The sequence below is a fragment of the Apodemus sylvaticus genome, chromosome 2 (genome assembly GCF_947179515.1).
Source record: "Apodemus sylvaticus chromosome 2, mApoSyl1.1, whole genome shotgun sequence".
NCBI lineage: Eukaryota > Metazoa > Chordata > Mammalia > Rodentia > Muridae > Apodemus > Apodemus sylvaticus.
The window spans coordinates 146,667,722-146,688,014 of record NC_067473.1 but is presented as its reverse complement, the minus strand read 5'-3'; the positions used below and the strand labels follow the sequence as shown (position 1 = coordinate 146,688,014).

The 20,293-nt window shown below is 48.1% G+C and overlaps 1 protein-coding gene across 1 annotated transcript in view; it reads left to right on the top strand.

Moving 5' to 3' along the window:
• The first annotated feature begins 1,147 nt into the window (after positions 1 to 1,147).
• Positions 1,148 to 20,293, top strand: part of Tamm41 (TAM41 mitochondrial translocator assembly and maintenance homolog) — a 34,943-nt gene continuing 15,797 nt past the window's right edge. The window contains exons 1-4 of the mRNA XM_052174584.1: positions 1,148 to 1,373; positions 3,868 to 4,050; positions 6,969 to 7,061; positions 14,021 to 14,171. Of these exons, the coding sequence (XP_052030544.1) occupies positions 1,239 to 1,373; positions 3,868 to 4,050; positions 6,969 to 7,061; positions 14,021 to 14,171 (562 nt within the window). The 5' untranslated portion in view covers positions 1,148 to 1,238. The remainder of the gene's footprint in view (positions 1,374 to 3,867; positions 4,051 to 6,968; positions 7,062 to 14,020; positions 14,172 to 20,293) is intronic.

Genomic DNA, 20,293 nt, shown 5'->3' with positions numbered 1-20,293 from the left:
TATCATTGAGCCACAGCTCCAGTCGTGGTGTGTGTCACAGCTGTGTTGGGTTGGAACCCAGGACCTTATGCATGCTAGGTAATTTCCCTAGCTCTGAGCCGCACCACCCAGCCCTAACCACTGAGGCACACCACCCAGCCCTAACAGTTCATTGTTGTTTTTGTTTTAGAGCAGGATCTTTCAGAGTATCTCAGTCCAACCTCAAACCTGCCAAGGCTTGCCTAGAACTCACCCCCTCCTGCCTTAGCCCACAAGTAGCTGGGACTGCGGGGGTGGGGGAGGGGGCATGCTGATCCTTGAGAGGCAGTGCAAGTTAGAGGAGAAAGAACAGCCTCAAAGAGTCAGGAGCTCAGCCATCTTGAGCAAGTTTCTCTCTCTCTCTCACTGTATAAAGAACTCTATGATATCTTCTACCTCAGGATCCCATTTTCTCCAGAAAAGGCGTGGAAATTAAAGGGCCCTTGGTGAGACCATCCCTGAGCAGGCAAGAAGTCTTCTCTGATCCTAAAATGGAATGCCAGTGTGAGGGAATGTTTATGCAATATGTTTCCTTTTATGGAGCGTTTTCTTTATTATCAGACTTGAAAGGAACTTTTAACATGACGAAACCTCGCCAGTTTCTAGCAATTACAATCCCATAGGCAGCCATGTTTTACATTTTTCATTTTTCTAAATCTTCACATTATCCTACAGCTTGGTGCTAGAGGTGATAGCTGCACAATGTCGTGAATGAGGTAGTTCATGCTTTCGTCTTAGCCCTTGCGAGACAGAGGCAGGTGGATGGCTCTGTGAGATCGAGGCCAGCTTGCTCTACATAGCAAATTCCAAGGCTGTTGCACAGTGAAACCCTGTCTGAAAAAAAAAAAAAACTTACACTTCAAGGCAAGCCTGGTCTACAGAAAGAGTTCCCGGACAGCCAGGAGTACACAGAGGAATCCTATCTCAAAAAAAAAAACCCTTCAATATACGGATGATTTGATTAATGTAATGGTTTAATAACCATTCATAGTTGCAAGGCTCTACAGCAGGTTCTCAGGATGGATATGCAGTGTGCTCCTCCTCCCACTAGAGGGCGCCACAGAGCCTCAGCCTCACCGCAGGTCGCCAGCTGCCTGCTCTGAAGCGCGCGTGCGTAGAGGGGCGGGGCCGGGCGGAAGCGCGGTCCGCACGACCGAGAATTGCGAGCACAGGGTCAGCACACACAGCACCCACTGTCCTACCGGCGGGCCAGCGCGCCTATGGCGCTGCAGGCGCTGCACAGCTCGGGCGTGGGCCTGCGCAGGATCCTGGCTCACTTCCCGGAGGACCTGAGTTTGGCTTTCGCCTACGGTTCCGCGGTCTATCGCCAGGCAGGACCCAGTGCACACCAGGAGGTGAGTCCGCGGACCCCTCTTTCCCCGACCAGTCCCATGCCTGGCATCTGTTCGCCCTCGCCGGTCCCCGTGTGCCTTCCATCCCTGCGGAGCCCCGGACATGCCAAGAGCCAACTAGTAAAATGTTCATCCTAGCAAAGTGTCCCTCGGTGTGAGCGGAATTTGGACTTTCCTGGTCAGGGTTGGCTGAAGGCTGGCTTCGAACTCACAGTACTGGAATTAAAGACTCGTGCTGCCACGCCAGGCAAATCTATATGTTTACATTTACTTAGTAGTTATGTAGCAAGCGCACATGCACCGCTGCGCACACTTGAAGGTCACAGGACGACTTGGAGTTGGTTCTCTCCTTGCACCACGTGGGTCATTCATGGTAGGTTGAACTCAGTTTATCTGGTTAGGCAGCAAATGGCACTCACTATATGCTGATCCATTGCCAGCCCGAGCTGATGGGATAAGTGAGGGATGAGTAGTCTATCTTCATCAAAGTCGGGAGTCACGAGGAAGAGGTGATGCCACTGCAGAGTCGTGGTGGGAAGGGAAAAACAAAGTAGCCCTACTTAAGTGTTTTCAGCCTTTGTCATTGGAGTTTTCCAGAGCTTTTTAGAAGTACAAAGACTGATTTTGTTTACAGGGATTGATTTCATTGGCTTAGGACTTTAGCAGTGTGTAAAACGTCCCAAGTGACTAATTTGAAACCAACTTTGAAAATCCCATCCAAAGATAAAGAGAAAATACGGAATGATCCGTGGGCTTCAAGAAGTTGATGGACTGGGTGGAGCACAGGCAGGTAGCACACTTATTCAACTCAACGCATTGAACAGGAGTCTAGTTAGGACTGAGCCTTGTTACTCCAGAGTTGACTGAGAAACGGCAATACAGGTCTCAGTGTGCTCTGCAGAGATCACTGTACAGGTTACAGTAGGGCATCCTGGGTCTAGACCCTGGCCAGAGCTTTCTTCCAATTAAAACTTACCTTCTGGTTGTTGCTTGAATTTCTTCTGTATCCTACCTATTCTCCCTAACTTGTCCGCATATGGGAAAGTATGGATCATGGGCATATAAGAAATTGTGAGTTGTCCAGTTACTTCATATACATTATCATAATTATAAATTTTTTACAATCATCTATCAGCCAGGCATTGTGGTACCCACTTGTAATCCCAGCCTTAGGGAGACAGAAACGGGTGGATCGGGTGGATCCCTGGGGCTTCTTGGCTCCCAGCATATTTGGCAACCTCCAGGTCAGTAAGAGACCCTGTCTCAGAAAAACAGATTAGACGGTACATGAATGGACCAACCTGCTCCCAATGACCTGCAAACATGGACTCTTACGTGCGTAACCATGCCCTATCCATGGTACCTCCAAATCTTAAATAATATCACCGACGGTTTATGATCGGCCTGGGAAACCGTAGCATTCCTTAGCCTCCTGACAGACACCTTGTGGGTTTTCAGTGAGGTTCTCCTTTGAGCTGACCTAGGATTCTCTCCTAGAAAGGACCCTTCTTTTCTCTTCTTTTTCCACTCTCGACGTCATGCCAATAAGTCTGGTGTATTTTCCCATGACCTCAGTGCCTGAGCAAGCTCTCCTCCCTCCGTTCAGTCTGGAAAGCTCTTCAATGTGGAGAATTGTCCTGATCTCATTTAGTACTCCATGAGCATCAGACTGGGGGTGGGGCTCGGGGGTTCTGGAGCATGCCTGGGTCCAGAGCAGAGAACAGTTTCCACTGGCGTGACAACCATTTTCCATACTTCCTGGGCTACTTCTCCATGCTGCGTCTCCCTCTCACATTCTTCGGAACTCATATATGTCACATCCAAGAAAAAATCCTTCCTCTTCTTTCTCCTGTTCTAATTTGTTCTGGGTACAGTTGGTATGTTAAGTGTTCCTGTGTAGAGTCTTGGGCATAATTTGTCTATCTTTAGTGGTAGGCTCTTGAGTTCTCTGCCCTGAAACCTATCAGCTTTTTTTTTTCCTTAATATTTTTAAACTATTTTTTTAAATACTTAGGTTTATGAGTATTTTACCTGTGTGATGTATGTGGACCACATGCAGGCCTAGTGCCCACAGAAGTCAGAAGGCCTTTGAGGACCACAATGTGGGTGCTGGGAATCAAACCCAGGTCCTCTGCAAGAGCAGCCAATGCTCTTAACCACTGAGCCACCTCTCCTTGGGTCGCTGGACTCTGCTCATTTCCTTTCCTGCACAACTGGAATAGTATTCTTGCCTGGTGGGATCATTTTGGAGATAAGCTAACTCTCTGTATGTTAAACGATCAGATGAGAGCTGACATGTAGCACATGGTAAATGGATGTGTGATGTCGTCATTTGTATGGATAAAGGCAGGCGAGCCTTGCTCTGTGGGACCTGCTCAGGTTTCTAAGGGCAGACCGCCCTAGGTCTTCTGACCATGAAATGTAATGCTGTAGCACTTTGGAACTTCCGGTTGTTCTCTAAGGAGTAGTAGTAAGCTCTTTGTTCTTCACTTCCCAGAATCCCATGTTAGACTTAGTGTTCACAGTGGACGACCCTGTTGCCTGGCACGCCATGAACCTGAAGAAGAACTGGAGCCACTACTCCCTCCTCAAGCTCTTGGGGCCCAGGATCATCTCGTCTGTCCAGAATAATTACGGTGCCGGCGTCTACTTCAACCCTCTGATCATGTGTGACGGGAAGGTAAGGGCCGTCGGGCCTTGGCTTTAACTGGGTGGTTGTAATTTAGCAGTAGAATCCCAGTGAAATATTATGTTCATATTCTCAGAGAACAGTCTCACCCCATCCAGCCGTCTTAAACCCAGGTGTAGACAGGACTAGAGTCTTCATCTGTCCTTGACTGTACCTGGTATCTAAGAGCGTGGCTGGCCGTGATTTGACTTTATGTTATCTTTTGACCTTTGACCAAGAAGTTCTCAGGTTTTAATCTGTTGGCCACGCTGCTTTACTGGGTAAAGTCCTGGGTAGGAGTGCACATCTTGAGGGCTGCTGTCTGGGATGTATGGAGAAGCAGTAGGACCACTGAGGACCGGGATAGACAGTGATGTCATCTAGGAGGAGGAACTGGTACTACCAGGAAGTAAAGAGGGTGTCAGGTGACTGGGATCGTGTGATGTCACATGATGGGAGGGAAGTTCTTGGGGTCAGTAGGTGGGTAGGATTTGAGAGTTGCGTGTTAGAGGGCAGGTATATTTGGATCCCCTCAAAATAGATTGTCTTGTGTCAGGAACCCTACCTGTGACACATAACTCATCAGGCACTGGTGATATAGCTTAGTGACAAAGTACTTAACCTAGGTCCTAGGTTTGGTCCCCAGTGTGGGGAGGGGTCTAACTAAATGAAGCATCCTCGTTTCTCAGAGGGGAAGTGGGAGCTGGGGTCGGGGTGATCTGTGGGTGCCAATTGCTCAGGGTAGTCTCACCTTTACAGGTGTGTGAGTCTCCTGGGGACCGTGTTAAAATGCAGGTCCAGATTCAGTTGGTCTGGGATGGAGCCTGAGATTCTGCATATTTGACAAGCCCCAGGTAACGGCCCTGCGGTCGGTCAGAGGTCCGGGCTATAAAGAGCAGAGGCAGTGCCCCCCTGCCACCCTAAGGGCGTGCCTTAACTTTTCTTATTTTATTTTTATTTTGTTGCTGGGTTTTTTTTGTTTTGTTTTGTTTTGTTTTGTTTTGTTTTGTTTTTTTGAGACAGGGTTTCCTCTGTGTAGCCCTGGCTGTCCCAGAACTTATGCTGTAGACCAGGCTGGCCTTGAATTCAGATCCACCTGCCTCTGCCTCCAGAGTGCTGGGATAAAAAGTGTGCACATCACACCTGGATTTCATTAGCTTTGCTGGTCCTTTGTGCACCTGCCTGCTGCTCTATGCAGTAAAGGGAACCTCAGTCTAGATAGGGGAAGTGACTTCATAAGGTCATGGGGCAAGTGACAGTTCCCTGAACTTCCAGGCGCAGTGTCCCTGGGGCCCCCTATCTGTCACTTGTCTGACACAGCACAGCCTTATGCTTCCATTCGTATTGTGTAAAACACATAGTTTGCTTCTTTCTTCATAATTAGTAATCCGCCAAGCCTGTCTTTGATAAGTAATTTCCAAACATTACAAGCTCAAGTAACCAAACGTTTGTGCATCATTGTGTGCCTCAGTGGCTGTACTTTCTAATTGAAATTTGTTAGCTACTTTTTAAATATTTACAGCCTGAGAAGACTACTTAGATATTTGTTAACACAATTAGTAAGCTGGGAAATCCGTGTTGGAATTTTATACAAATTATTGTGGAAATGGCCGTGTCTATAATTCCATGTGCTTAGCACAGCTGAAGGGGGTTTTCATCTTTGGGTGTTAATTTGTAATTGTCACCATTTGGAAGAGTCAACAACACTGAAAGTCACTGTCAGGAAAAGGCCAGTGAAACTTTTTTTTAAAAAGAATGATTTATTTTATGAATAATAGCACATTGTAGCTATCTTCAGACATCCCAGAAGAGGGCATCACATCTCTGTACAGATGGTTGTGAGCCACCATGTGGTTGCTAGGAATTGAACTCAGGAATTCTGGAAGTGCTCTTAACTGCTAAGCCATCTCTCCAACCCCAGTGAAAACTTTTAATGAAAGAAGAATTTCTAATATTTTGCAATGCAAAGAATATCAGAAGTCCAGGATGCAATTTTAGGGTGTAATCATTAAACCCTTGGGCACATTGTCATCCAGCCTGGCCCCAAACGACTGGGTTTAAGAAATCCAGTATTCTACAAGGTTCTGGTATAGCAGCTCTGTGGGCAAGCATTTCTGTGCCCAGCTACAGGGACTAGCTCACACTCTGCTGGTGCAGTGTCACCATGACTTGTCATTTACTGTCACTGGACCTCAATTTCTAAGATTTACTCTGTGTGTGTGTGTGTGTGTGTGTGTGTGTTTCAGTCAGAAGACAACTGGTAGGATTCAGTTCTCTCTTTCCATCTTATGGGTTCCAGGCTCACAAAGTCATCAGGATTGCCTGAAGCAGCTTTACCTACCGAGCCCTTTCACTGGCCCCGACACTCAGTTTCTTATTTCTCAAATAAGGAGCATTACCTAAATCATCGCTTCTGAAACTGGAAGGATCTAGCCTTGCGGACTGATAGTAGGCGGTATCTAAGAGCCATACAGCCTTTAGCAGGCATATATATTAAAATACTGGCCATCTCACTTCCAATACCTTGGGAGCCAGATCAGTCTTGATACTAAATCTCTGGGCAGTTTTGATAAAGATGTGGGTTTTATTTTTGTTTATTTGTTTGTTTGTTTTGGGAGGTTGTTGTTTTCTTTTTATTTTTCTAAGACAGAGATTCTCTGTATAGCCCTGGCTGTCTTGGAATTCACTCTCTAGCCCAGGCTGGGCTCGAACTCAGAGATCCTCTTGCCTCTGCCTCCTGAGTGCTGGGATTAAAGGTATGCTCCACCAACACCCAGCAAGATGAGGGTTTTTGAAGGGTAGGTATTTTAAGTTGCTTAGGAGACCAGCATCCTGTTCCTGGTCAAGCCCTTAGCCATTACATCACTTGTGCTTGTGGAAGGAGCAGCCTGGTAGTTTGCTTTTTGTCATGTTCTTGTCTTCTCTTGCAGCTTATCAAATATGGGGTCATTAGCACTTGCACACTGATCGAGGACCTCCTGAACTGGAATAACCTGTACATCGCCGGACGCCTCCAAAAACCGGTGAGTGTGCGCCCCTCGGGGCGCCACAGTTGGCGCAGTCGCTTATCTCTGAACTTGACCTCACTTGATCTTTATGAGCTTATAAATGTGGAATTTCAGGAAATGGAAATATAGGTAGAGTCCTCTTATCTTCCATGAAGTTCATCATCCCACAGTCTAAAGAGCTTACCCTGTGATGTTGCGCCCTAAGAGGAGATGATATACGTAACGTGCATACATTAATCTTTATGCATTTAAGACATGTGGTGGGGGTTGTCCTGGCTCCTGGCAGAGAGCCCCTAAACCCTTGGAATTCCTGGATGGAACAGAGGTGCCGTGGCTGTTACACTGAACCACACTGCCAAGCTGGAGAGTCTGGGCAAGCCTCTGCCTAGCTTCAGGGTAGGGCTGATTCCCAGAGGAACCAGCCATGTGATCATGTGATGGGAGGGCTCTCCTGCCCAACTCTAGGAAGGAGAAGGGGTGCTGGAGACAAGAAACTCAGATAAGGCTGGGAACGTCTCAGTCACAGCTAACAGGACAGCCGTCTGGAGAGACGGCCCCATGGCTGAGAGCACTGACTGCTCTTCTGGAGGACACAGGTTCCATTCCCAACACCCACGTGGTTACTCACAGACGTCTGTCACTGCATTCCCAGGGACTCCAAAGCCATCTTCCAATATCAGGAATGCAAGTGGTGCACATTACATGTATGCAGTTAAGACCGTCGTACACATTAACATGGTGGAACTATGTCTGTGGAGCAGTGCGACACATTTGTGTGCTCCTTACACACGCGTGTGCATATTACACATGTGTATGCTTAGGTAAACACAGAGCGGTGCCTTCCCTCTGTCTCCACGGGAGCTGGAATGTGTGTGCTGGGGTGGGAACCCAGGGCCTGATGCACACTGGTTGACACGGATGGGCTGAGCCCACTATATGTCTTAAATGTCAAAACTGCTCGAGGAGAAACAGTTTTAAATGTCCGAGAGCAGCAGCCACTCTGGAGCTGTTTGAGATATTCACAAGAAAGAACCGTGTGCTTCATGATCCTATCAGTTCAAGGTCCTATAACTAGCAAAACCCATCGTTGAGGGTGGTACTACAAATGAAGGTATTTTAGAAAGCAAATTTTAGAAACCAAAAATACTCATTTTCTATCCCAAGTTTTTTTCCCCCGTTTCTTGCTTTGCCCTTCCTTGAGGCATGGTCCTGTCATGTTCCCCGGAGTAGCTGGACTACGGGTGTGCACATGCTGTGTGCACAGTCCCACGAGTGTGAGCAGCAGGTACTCTGCCACTGGGTGATTGTGGGATTTGATTTCAGTGATTTTTTTTCCTTGGGGTATGTCTATCTATTTTTGCCAACTCTGTGGCTTAATGGGGGAAAGGTGGGTGTAAACCGAGAAGCCTCGGGCCTCAGTCTTCTGCCACTTGATACCTTTATGTGAACCCACACAGTTGGGTTTTGTCTCTAAATCTCAGTTAATCCACCTGAACAGTGGAGGTAGTAATCCTGCCCTGCCTGGAAATTAGAATCAGGATTTTATGCTCAAAAAGACTCGAACTTTTAGAGCCCAACAACACCTAGTCTTCAGAAGTCTGCCTCCCATGTAACTGCGTGTCCCACACCGCTAGCTCACCGGCTGGGGTCTCCCTCACCCGGCAGAGTTCATCTGTGGGCTGAGCATTCCCAAGAGAAGCTCAGAAGTGCTCTTTCCCTCTCAGTGTTCTTGGCTGTCTGTTACTTTTACATAAAAGGAAACTGAACCAAAATGTATGAGTACAAATGTGTCTTTACTATACTTTTGCCAGGAATACTAAACTTTTTCAAGAGTTAGTTTTTATTTTAAGTAAATGCATCTTTTGCCTACATGCATGTCTCTGTACCTCATGTGTGCAGTGCCTGTAGAGGCCAGAAGATGGTGTCTGCAGCCCTGGAACTGGAGTTACAGTCACCACGTGGGTACTGGAAGAGCAGCCAGTGCCCTCAAGTGCTGAGCGACCTCTCCGGCGCTTTAAGCTTTTTGTTTTTTTGTTTTTTGTTTTTTTTTTTAAATTAGCTTTTAGAAACCAAAATTGCTATGGAATCATATAGTAAACACAATGGCCTCTGAGTTGTTTGTTGTGCTGGGGATTAAACCTAGAGCCTCCTCTGTGCTCAGCTTGGGGATACAACTGTCTGTAACTGTACTTCCCAAGAGTCTGACACCCTCTGGTCTCTTTGGGCATTATGCACATACCGTTCATTATGGATGTAAAACTCACTCATACACATTAAAAATAAATAAGTTTTTGAAGTAAATCACTGACGATGGTATGTGAGCACCTCCCCTCCCGCTCTCACTCTCACTCCTGTAGGAATAAACCTGCCTACCTCTCCCCATTAGGATCCACAGTCAAACTTTTTGCCTGTAGGTGGCAGCAAACACTTGTGACACTTGAACAAAGGTGGCGTCTTCTATAAGAAAAATGAGCAAGTGTCTTAAAAAAGAATTCTGAAATATGCAAACTCCTCACCTTTATGGTTTAAAAGACATCGTGTCAGATCATGTTGTCTAAAGCTTCCAGTGTGTCGGGGACTTGCAAATTGAAAGGGGATTTCTTGCCCACTAGCAAGTGTTCAAAAGGAATGTGAAGGATTTAGAAAGGTGGACATTTCTAGAAAGAGTTGACTGTAAATTGAACTTCTATTACACTTTTGCTTGACATGGTGGTATATGCTTTTATCCCAGTTCTCAGGAGATGAGGCAAGGGGATCTCTGAGTTCCAGAACAGCCAGGGCTACATAGTGAGACCCTGTATCATAAAAAAGAAAAGAATTGTTTAAATAAAAGATTTTTAAATAAAAAAATTTATATTATACTTTCCTGTCAGCTTGCCTCATGATTGAAAAGATACCTATTTTTATTTCCTGGACAGCTTTAAGTTCTGAGTCAGTCTCTCCCTCTCCCTCCCCCTCCCCCCTCCTTCCCCCTCCACTCCCTCCCCTTCCCTCTCCACTCCCCTCCCCCTCCCTCTGTGTGTACCTATGCATAGTGCAGTGCATGGAACCCAGAGGGCTAACACTGAGCTCTATCCCAAACCCTACAACAGGTATTTTTCCGAGTCATGGAATTTGAAGTGTTGAGTGGAGCTGGGTGTGATAGTACAAGCTTTTAATCCCAGCTCTCGATATGCAGAAACAGGGGATCTCTGAATTCCAGGCCAGCTTGATCTGCCTAGCATTTAATCCAGCCAGGGTTAAAACAGTGAGCACTGTTCCAAAAAAATATAAAGTAACTAAAATGGCAGTTTTATTGAGAAGAAAATCACATGCCATATGATTCATCTGTGTGAAATGTTAAGTGGTACTTTTAGTATGTTCATCCTTAGGTGATTTTTTTTTTTTTTGGCCTTGTTGTAACTTTATTGATTTACATTCCGAGGTAGAAACATGCCAATGAATTAGGAGTCGGGAGGCCTGATGTACCAGTTCTGGCTCTGCAGCGCTGTGAGCCGGCTTTGTGCCTCTCTTACCTTTGAAATGCAAAGATTGGGCAATTCATTGAATGACTCAGAAGGCAGCCAAGTTTCCTCTCTGCATGCCGAAGGAATAAAAATGAAGACCCCACATCAGTTGTCCTAAGAGCCCACAGTCCAGCAGATTGACCAGCCTCCAGCCCTCATGGCTTCAAGCAGTGACAGCTTCGAGCAGTCCCTGCCCTGGTGTCGAGATGGGCATGTTCAGGTGGGAGCTGGTGTCACAGGACTGTGCGGGTCTGCGTTCTTTGAGACTAGAAGTTCACTCTGCACTTCAAGTAGACTCTGCTGTCACTGTTGCACTGGAGTCCCTGGTGAAATTCTCTTTTCCTGGCTTGAAAGGCACCCACAAATCTCAAGGGCCTTTGAAAGACCCTTCAGGCGTCGCCCTTCCTCCCTGCAGTTGAGATCGCGAATGCCGCGTGCAGTCCAGGTCGGAGCATTCCCAGTAGGTACACACAGCTATTCACAAGTGTGAGGACGGTCTCCTTTTCCCAGGCCTCTCTGGCAGGGCCCCAAGCGCTCGCTGCTTTCCACTCTGAACAACAAACAGCACTGCTACGGAGACGCAGGCAGGCCTAGTTCACCTTTTGCTGGAGAACCAGAGCTGCACATTTTCCCCTTGAGCAAGGATGCTTTTATTTTTCACTCAACCTCAAATAGCAAGCAGACTGCTCTCCGACGGCACGAGCAGAGCGGCCTTCGCGGGGAACAAGTGGTATTTTGTTAACCAGGAAAAGACGTCCAAGGTTACTCACGTGTTTGAGTTATTCACATCCCAAAATAGCTTCTCTGTGAAAGCCTCAGAAATGTACACAAAGGAGATGTGACACTCTTAAGAAGGGTCTGGTAGATTAGGGTAAGAATGGGGATGTGGGTGTCGAGAGGCATCCTGGGACGGATCGGGAGCTCACTAGCCTGGGCTGTTGTCCCTCAGGTTGTCTTCCAGCATCCGGGATTTTGTGTGGAATGCAGGGTTTGAGAGAGCTAGTGGGGAGGCTGGTGGGATGGCTCAGAGGGTAATGAACAAGTTTGATTCCTGGAACCTACATAGTGAAAGGGTGAGGACAGACTCCCTCAGGTTGTCCTCTGATCTCCACGTGTGCACTGGCATGTGAACACACACACACACACACAAAGCTAGGGAGTATAATAGGAGTTATTTTAGGACCTTAAAATGGGCACATGGGGGTATAGCTAAGGGCTAGGGTACCTGGATGTGGAAGACTCTGGGTTTGATCCATCCTTAAGCACTGAAAGGGGGGGGGTACCATCTGTGACAATGAGAAGTCCATCCCTGACTGAATCCTCAAGGAAAAGTCCAAACGTATAGGACTTGGTTTCCTGGTGGAGGCTCCGCCCTTGGCTCTGCCGAATCTTCGTCCCTCAGCCTTGGCTGTCCCACGCTGTTGTTTACTTCTACTCCATGAGTGCAGTGACACTAAATTCACCAAATGTTGAAAGGCTCAATTTTGGACGATTGTGTTCTCATCATGAGGGCGGAAGAGGTGTGTTGAATCAAATGTCTTCGCCTCACCTGCGGTGTATGAGGTGTATGTTATAAATAGTCCCGCTGTTTATAGGAGGTAGCACGCTCCTGTAACCTCAGCACTTAAGGGACCGGGGTGGGGGGCATATCACCACAAGTTCAAAGCTAGCCTGGGCTACAATACCATATTCTCAATATCAAAGAGTGGAACATGGTGGCACCTGCCTTTAATCTCACCCTCAGGAGGCAGATGAAGAAGGAGCTCTGAGTTTGAAGCCAGCCTGGTCTACATAGCAGTTTCAGGCCAGCAAGGGCTACATGATGAGATACTGTCTTTTTTTTGTTTTTGTTTTTGTTTGTTTGTTTGTTTTGTTTTGTTTTTTTTCAAGACAGGGTTTCTCTGTATAGCCCTGGCTGTCCTGGAACTCCCTCTGTAGACCAGGCTGGCCTCAAACTCAGAAATCTGCCTGCCTCTGCCTCCCAGAGTGCTGGGATTACAGGTATGCACCACCACCACCTGACTGAGACCCTGTCTTTAAGGTCGATTGTTTGGCTTATTTTCAGGGTTCTCCTAGGCCTGCCTAAGTAAAACCTGAATATGAACTGCCATGGATGCTAGAGGGGAGAAAAAAATCTAAGAGGTCAAACCAGAGAAGGTCCTGCTCTGCGCAAGAAAGCCAGAGGCTCGAGTCGGCCAACAGATGTGTGGGATTCCTGTTAAGGCCGTTTTATTGCTAAGTATTATACCTGTCATCACAGAGTTAGAAAGCAGCAGAGTTGGGGACTTGAAAATGCTGTTAACATGGTGCAGACCTGAAGACCGTGCGTCTCAGAGCAGACTCGGTGCCACACGGCACCACTTGGAGTCGGAGCAGCTCCTGCTGCATGGGAAGGAAAAGGCCCTTTCCTTAAGCAAGTGGAGTGGCCTCTGTGGGTGTGGGTCATGCGCACCTCTGTGACAGCTCTTTGGATGGATTTGGGCCTGGACTTGACTCCTGAGGACTCAGTGATCGGCCCCAGGCTCACACATGCCTCAGTTTCACACTGGACAGCTTCAAACCCAGTCTCGTCAGCGTTTCCTTTTATTATTTTTATTTATGTGTACACGTGAACATCAGCCTGAGGCGACCAGAAGAGGGAGTCAGATCCCTTGAACCTAGAGTTGCAGCAACGCTGAGCCACCTGGTATGGGTGTGCAAGGAATTGAATCCCAGGCCTTTGGGAGAACAGCAAGGGTTCTAAACCTCTGAACCGTCTCTCCAGCCCCGAGATTGTTCTTTTATAGCTGATTTTGTTTCTCTTTACTTAGTCAGGTATAAATCTATGTATCTAACAATAATAAAATGGAACATGAACTACCCAGGTTACATATGGTCAAGAAGAGAGTCAATTGTAAATAGTAAAATGCCCCCTTCCGCTTGCACAGTCAGTCAAAGAACAATAAAAGGCTACGATGCTGTAGTGTAATTCTCCCAGGACATTTGTTCCTTTACAGAGCCTATGGTGAGTTTCCTTATTCAAAAATATTGGGGGCTGGAGAGATGGCTCTGCGGTTAAGAGTTCTGGCTGTTCTTCCAGAGGACCTGGGTTCTATTCCCAACAACCATTCAGGGCCTCACAGCCACCTGTAACTGCAGTTGCGGGCATCAGACACCCTCTTCTGGCCTCTGCACAGCGTGCACATGTTGCTTGTGCTTACATGCAGGCAAAACACTCCTGCACATAAAATCATTTTTTTAAATAAGAATATTAATTTTGTCTCCCTCGAAATGATTTTTTTTTCTGTCTCACAATTTCTCTGACTTTGACATTGAGCAGGAGACTCTGGGGTCTCTTGTTAGAGTCATGATGGCTTCATGTCGCTGGGCTCACGGTTGATGGTAGATAGAAGGGACAGTCAGTGTTTGAGCCCAGTTTGAGCAACCCCTGCTTCTGCAGTGCTGCTTCTTAACAATCGGCTTTTCCAGGTGAAGATCGTATCGATGAATGAGAACATGGTTCTTAGAGCTGCCCTGGATAGAAACCTGAAGAGCGCTGTGACCACCGCCTGCCTCATGCTACCGGAAAGCTTCTCCGAAGAAGACCTATTCATCGAGATTGCTGGGCTCTCCTACTCAGGTCTGTATGGTGTGTGCCCCACCATCCCCAGGGGGGGACTTCCAGAGAGTTTACGTTACCAGCCCCATGCCCAGATGGCTGTTAGTACATTTGGGGTGTGGCCCAGCACAAGTATTTCTAACCAGTTAATGGATGACTGGTGCTCCTCCAGGGATCCCAGTTGGAGAACTACGGCTCACTGGGGTTCTCTACAAGTACCGTAGTGCTCCAGCCCCAACTCCCCACCCCGGAAATGTACTGTACCACAGTATCCCTAGTAGGCCCCACATACCAGTTTGTGCTTCCTGTGAGTAAGAGTCGTCTCTCCATGCCAGTGGCAGCAGTGTTCCCTGCCTCCTGTGACGTCTGCATGTGTGAGGCTTGCGTGCATGACCTGCTGCTCCTCACACCGTCCTCGGCTTAGCCACCACCTAGGACTCTCACGGTGCTCCTCAGTGTAGGGGGGAGGGGGTGGCAGCCTCGAGCCCACTGCTTCCACACTTAAACTTACAGGCTCTTCTTTCTTCACCATTGATTTCTCTGAGTGCTGTTTGTCTAAGTGCTCACTTACTTTTCCTCTCAGTGTGTCCCTCCATCTTGACGAAGCTCCCCCAGGCCCCAGTAAAGTCAAGAGGGTGGCCAGGAAGGCCGCGCCCTGTCTCAGCTCAGCTGCACGGGGAGATCACAGTCGTCAGTCGTTTCAGCATAGTAAGGTTCTCCGAGAGCTTTCCTTTACAGGGACCAATAAAGTCCTTCCCCAGCATGCCCTGGTGCCGTCCCAGCACCGCGCGCGCGCGCGCACACACACACACACACACAGGTCTTATTGACAAAAACGACGCTTTAGAAAAGTTGTTTCCAGCCAGCAGATGGGTCAGTGGGGGTAAGGGCGTCTGCCACAGAGCTTGATGACCTGAGACCCACATGGTCAAAAGAGAGAACCAATTCTGATGGGTTGTTCTCTGCGTGCACACACACACACACACACACATACACACACACACAGAAAACAAACTACATTTTAATTTATCCAGTGTGAGTGTGTGCGTGTGAGGGCTGAGCACTTGACTCACACAAGCAGGTCCCTGGTTTCAGTCCCCACGACCACACAAAGAAAAAAGGGCTTAAAAACCACTCCCTTAAATAAATAACTACCCCATTTCCCAGTGTTTAAGTCAAGAGCCCCGAATGCACAGCAGAGGTGCGTGTTCTCTCTGAAGCCCAGTGCAGATAAAGTTCCGTGGAAATGTAATGCTGTGAGGGACTCTGGAGGCCTCGTTCTCCTCCTCATCCTAAAACTCGTCCACCACAGCACAGCTGTAATTGCAGCTGGAGAGGGAGGAAATGGGCGCAGCTCCGCCCGGGCTGCCTCTCGCCTTACCTGGCAGCATCCCCCCCCCCACCTCGAGAACACGGAGGCCGAGTGGTCTGGCTGTACCCCACGAGTGGGCCTGAGGGCGTCTTGCAGGAGACCCTCTTCTCAGCCCAATCTTACCCTCCAGACTTTGTGCTGGAACAAAAAAGGACCCTGGTCCCCTGTGCCTGGCTGTCACGTGACTCCTGACTGTCTCGTGACTCCTGTCTTCGGCCCACAGCTTTGCAGTCTCCTCCATAGTAGTAGTTACCATTAAATGTCGAACCTCGACTGGGGTTTATCAAATTATACAACAGTTTTCACCTATTTCTTTCCCTCTCCTCCTCCTCTTCCTTCTCCTATTCCTCCTCCTCTCTTTTCTTTCCTTTTCTTTCTCCTGCTCCGCCCCCCTTCAGTGGGACTAGAGCCCAGGACCTCCTGCCTGCTGAACACATACCCTAACCCTGAACTCCAGGTCCTGGCCTTGTGGAGATGTATTTGTTTGGAGACAGTGTCTCCTATACCATCAGTTGGCCTTGAACTTACCCAGTAATGGAGCTCTGGCATGAGGCTGATACCTTTAACTTCGACCCCACCTGCCTCTGCCTCCAGGTATTACAGGCGGGCATCGCCGTTCCTGGCCCCCACTTTCTTAAGTGAACATTTGAACTTTCCCGCCCCTGCAGCTGGATTTTCTCCCAGAGCTGATGGGAGGGAGGGGGGACCCAGCTGCTGTGAGACCTCACCGCGATCTGCCTCTGCCTCCAGCAGTGTGGTGAAGGACCGTGTCTCCTCCTGTCTTTCCTGGGCTTCTGAGAACCCCGTGTCCTTGAACCTCTCAGTTTCTATATCCCTTTGGCAAATACCCAAACCTCCCAGGTTTTCAGAATGTTCCAGCATTTAAATTGCCCCATTTAAAAGTCTTCCAAGTTGAAAGCTGTGAAGTTTAATGTTTCTCCTGGGGGCAGGGGTGGGAGGGGGGCGGACCGGACACTGTGGTTGGACAGGTTCCTACCAGTACTTACTGGCAAAGGCAAGCTCAGCCAGTATTAGCAGGAATAGCAAAGAGCCTGTACCCAGGCACAGAGGACCACCTGCTGGCTGGATTCGCGGAAATGGGAGGCAGGAAGGAGTAGGTAGAAGAGAGAGCTACCAAGGCCTGGATAGTTCTGAGAGGTGACAGCAGGGAAACTCCAGTGACTGACAGCTCACCCTGAGCTTTCTCTCCCATGGAGGCTCACAGGATTAAGATGACTAGTTTCCAGCAAGGATTCTGGTGTAGCGTCCATCGGACTGTTCTGCATCCCTGCCTTAAAAAGCTGGAATTAGAATTCTACTGAACAGGGTCAGATTTACTTCTGTAAAGGACCTGAGTTCAATTCCCAGAACACATAACTGTCTATAATTCCAACTCCAGGAGCTCAATACCCTCTTTTTGGTGCCAAAGGCACCTACATTTATGCATGCACACACACAAAATTAAAATAAATCTTTACAATAGAAAAGTACCAGCATATGAAACAGATGTAGGATGGGGGAATCAGCTGCTATGCATGAAGCCTGTGCCTATGGCAAGAGAAAAAGGCATTTATTGTGAAATAGGACTAACCCCCAGTAGTTCCAGATGTGATAACTGATCGAACAACGACTTTTCATTTGGGCATTGTGTTGTTGCCCCATTCTACAGATGGGAGAACTGAGGCTCACAGAGATTACCAATCCAACACACATCATCTAGAAGCTGGTAACCTTTCTATGGGTGCTTAACACTTTTAAAGTCCCCCTCAACTTTATTTGTAAAACACAAATATGTATATTGTAAAGACAGTTCCAATGAGATGACACAGGACTATACTGGCTGTCTCGTCGATAGATGATACTCAAAAACTGACTGCTATTATTTTTATGGACAATATAGACTTCCTCAGGCTGGGGCACTGTAAATCAGTGGTCAACACTTGATCATTTTTATTGATAATCTCTGCAAGTCCATTTGTATAAAGCACCGTGTAGGAAAGGGCAGAGGGGCCACTGATCACCTTGGGTATGTCTCTAGACTGGAGTTGAGCTGACAGTCATAAATCCTACATTCTGACAAAGTGTTGGACAAAATTAGGCGAACACGTAGATCATGGAGTTGATGGGCCCCGTATCCGTGGCTCTTTAGGCCTAAGGCATTACAAGTCTGTCTGGTGCTTGTATGAAAGAGAACAGGCCGCCTTCAATGGCAGCGCTCAGGGGAGACCCACAAGTGATGGGCTCTGTGAGAGCCACTTTGTGTGTGGCGCTCACCTCCAGGGCCTAGGCGAGGTCATGGGTGTTGTGGACTAGGTCACAGAACCCTGGCCTGGGCTGCAGGTCTGCACACAGCAGCTTGCCACCACTGAGACCTGGGCTGAGTGCTTTAGTCCTGAGGTTACAAACTGTGGGTCCCAGCTACATTCGTGTGCTCAGGGCTGCAGATGCTGAGTACTGAGCTAAAAGTGGGCCCAGAATCTGATCCTTCAGGGAAGGTGTGGCCATGTGTGCCCTGGGACACAGCCTCTGACCTATGACCCCGCCCCGCCACCCCACCTCCACACTTTCCCCGGCTTTTGTTCTGTTTCGCTTTCTTTTCTGGTCAGACACAGGCATGTGTCTTCATTTTTTGGTTTATCTAAAGGTAAAGCTTTTGTTTCAACTACTAGTAGGAGAAAAGAAAAGGTCTTTTTGTCACGTGTGTGTGTCCAGCACACTGCAGATGCTGAACTCTTCCTGTGCTTGCTTGCTTGCCAGTCATGGCTGACAGCTGCACCCGAGATGCTCAGTCAGCATCTGAGGATGCGCAGAGGCTGGGGTTTTCCTGGTGAGCGTGGTTCTCTCTTCCGCCCATGCTCAGCTGCTTGCACTTGCCTCGCGTGTGAAGGGGAACAGGTCAGTCCGCAGCCCCTCGCTGCTCTCTGCTCGTTCCCTCATGTCGGTCAGCACAGACTAGAACCTCCTCTGCAGCTAGAGGAAGAGCCTTCCAGAGTAGCATTTGGCCACCTCCTGGAACACTGCTTTAGTTATTTTTATTAAAACTAACCTGTGTCCACTTGGAGAAGCGTGAAATTGGGCCTAAGTCATACCATATACAAAATGAATTCAAACTGGATCCTGGACGTAAGAGTTAATGTGCAAGCTAAAACTGTGAAACTCTCAGAGAGACTTAGTTAGGAAATGGTTTCTGAGATTACACCAAAAGCTGAGACAGCCAAGAAGAAAAACAAAGCAGCACTCCCTTAATCCCAGCACTCAGAGGCAGGTGGGGGGAAATCTCTGTAAGTTCAAGACCAGCCTGGCCTACAGAGCAAGTTCTAAGACAGAGAAACCCTGTCTCGAAAAACAACACAAAATGATGAAAAGACAAGTTAGAAGGGCCATGTCTGAGGCTAGAGGCCTAGCATCCCAGCGGAAATCACCCTCATTAAAAGCTGACAAAGTCTCTGAGTGGGTGTGGCTTTGGGGGAGAAGCATGAGGGTCCAGCAGCAGACAGGCCTTAGCCATCAGCGTGAGGAAGCAGCCAGAGGAGCCAGGCTGCAGACAGTGTACTGAAAAGGGGGAGAGTGGGTGCTAAGGAGTGGAGGACCCCAGCCCTCCTGGTGGCTGGCTGATAGGAATGTAAAACATACCTCCTCCGAATACTAAACAGCAACCCCATGAGCCTACTCCCAAGTGTATACTCAAAATAAATGAAAACACTTCTCCCTGGTGCTTCTCTAAGAATGTCACAACATCGCTGATAATGACTAGCTTAAGAGTTGAGACAACCCAATATTCGTCAACTGAAATGGGTAGATCAGTTCCCTCAGTAGACCTGAGTCTGCAAACGCCACTAATCTCGTTAAGGGCTCATCCATGCTACAAGTACAACAGATGATGAAACATTTCACTAATGTAATGTGCGACCACGCATGCGCCAGAGCTGTGGGGAGTGTCCTTCAACGGGTAGCACGTGCCTAGTGTGCTTGAGCTCCTGGGTTGGTCCTGGAAGATAGTGAAGAGCCAAGGATGATGCCCAAGTGTAACCCCAGAAACTGACAGGCCGAAGAAGCAGGATCATAAGTTTCAGACCTGCCTGAGCTGGGTAGCCAGCTAGGTAACTGTAGAGACAGCCTGTCAGAGATGTGGGGTGACAGAACGGCACAGGGTAGCCGAGGATGCTCTTAGATAACGGGATGGCTTCATTACTCTTAGGCATACTACAACATTGAGTCCCACCTTGAGTGAGTGAGTTGTCTGCATGTGAGCTCAGAGACTTCTTAGAAAAGTAGATGTGTTGTTTCTGCCATAGCGGATCCATACCAACCTGCACTGAAACCCTCCCATGCTGCTGCTCAGAATAGGGTCTGTATGTCTCCAGGGTTGTGTGGCTTCTAGTACTTAGTAGCCACCTGTCTTAGTCAGGGTTTCTATTCCTGTACAAACATCATGACGAAGAAGCAAGTTGGGGAGGAAAGGGTTTATTCAGCTTACAGTTCCAAATTGCTGTTTATCACCAAAGGAAATCAGGACTGAACTTCAAGCAGGTCAGGAAGCAGGAGCTGATGCAGAGGCCATGGAGGGATGTTTCTTACTGTCTTGCTTCCCCTGGCTTGCTCAGCCTGCTCTCTTATAGAACCCAAGAACAGCAGCCCAAAGATGGTACAACCCACAAGGGGCCCTCCCCACTTGATCACTAAATGAGAAAATGCCCCACAGCTGGATCTCATGGAGGCACTTCCCCAACTGAAGCTCCTTTCTCTGTGATAACTCCAGCCTGTGTCAAGT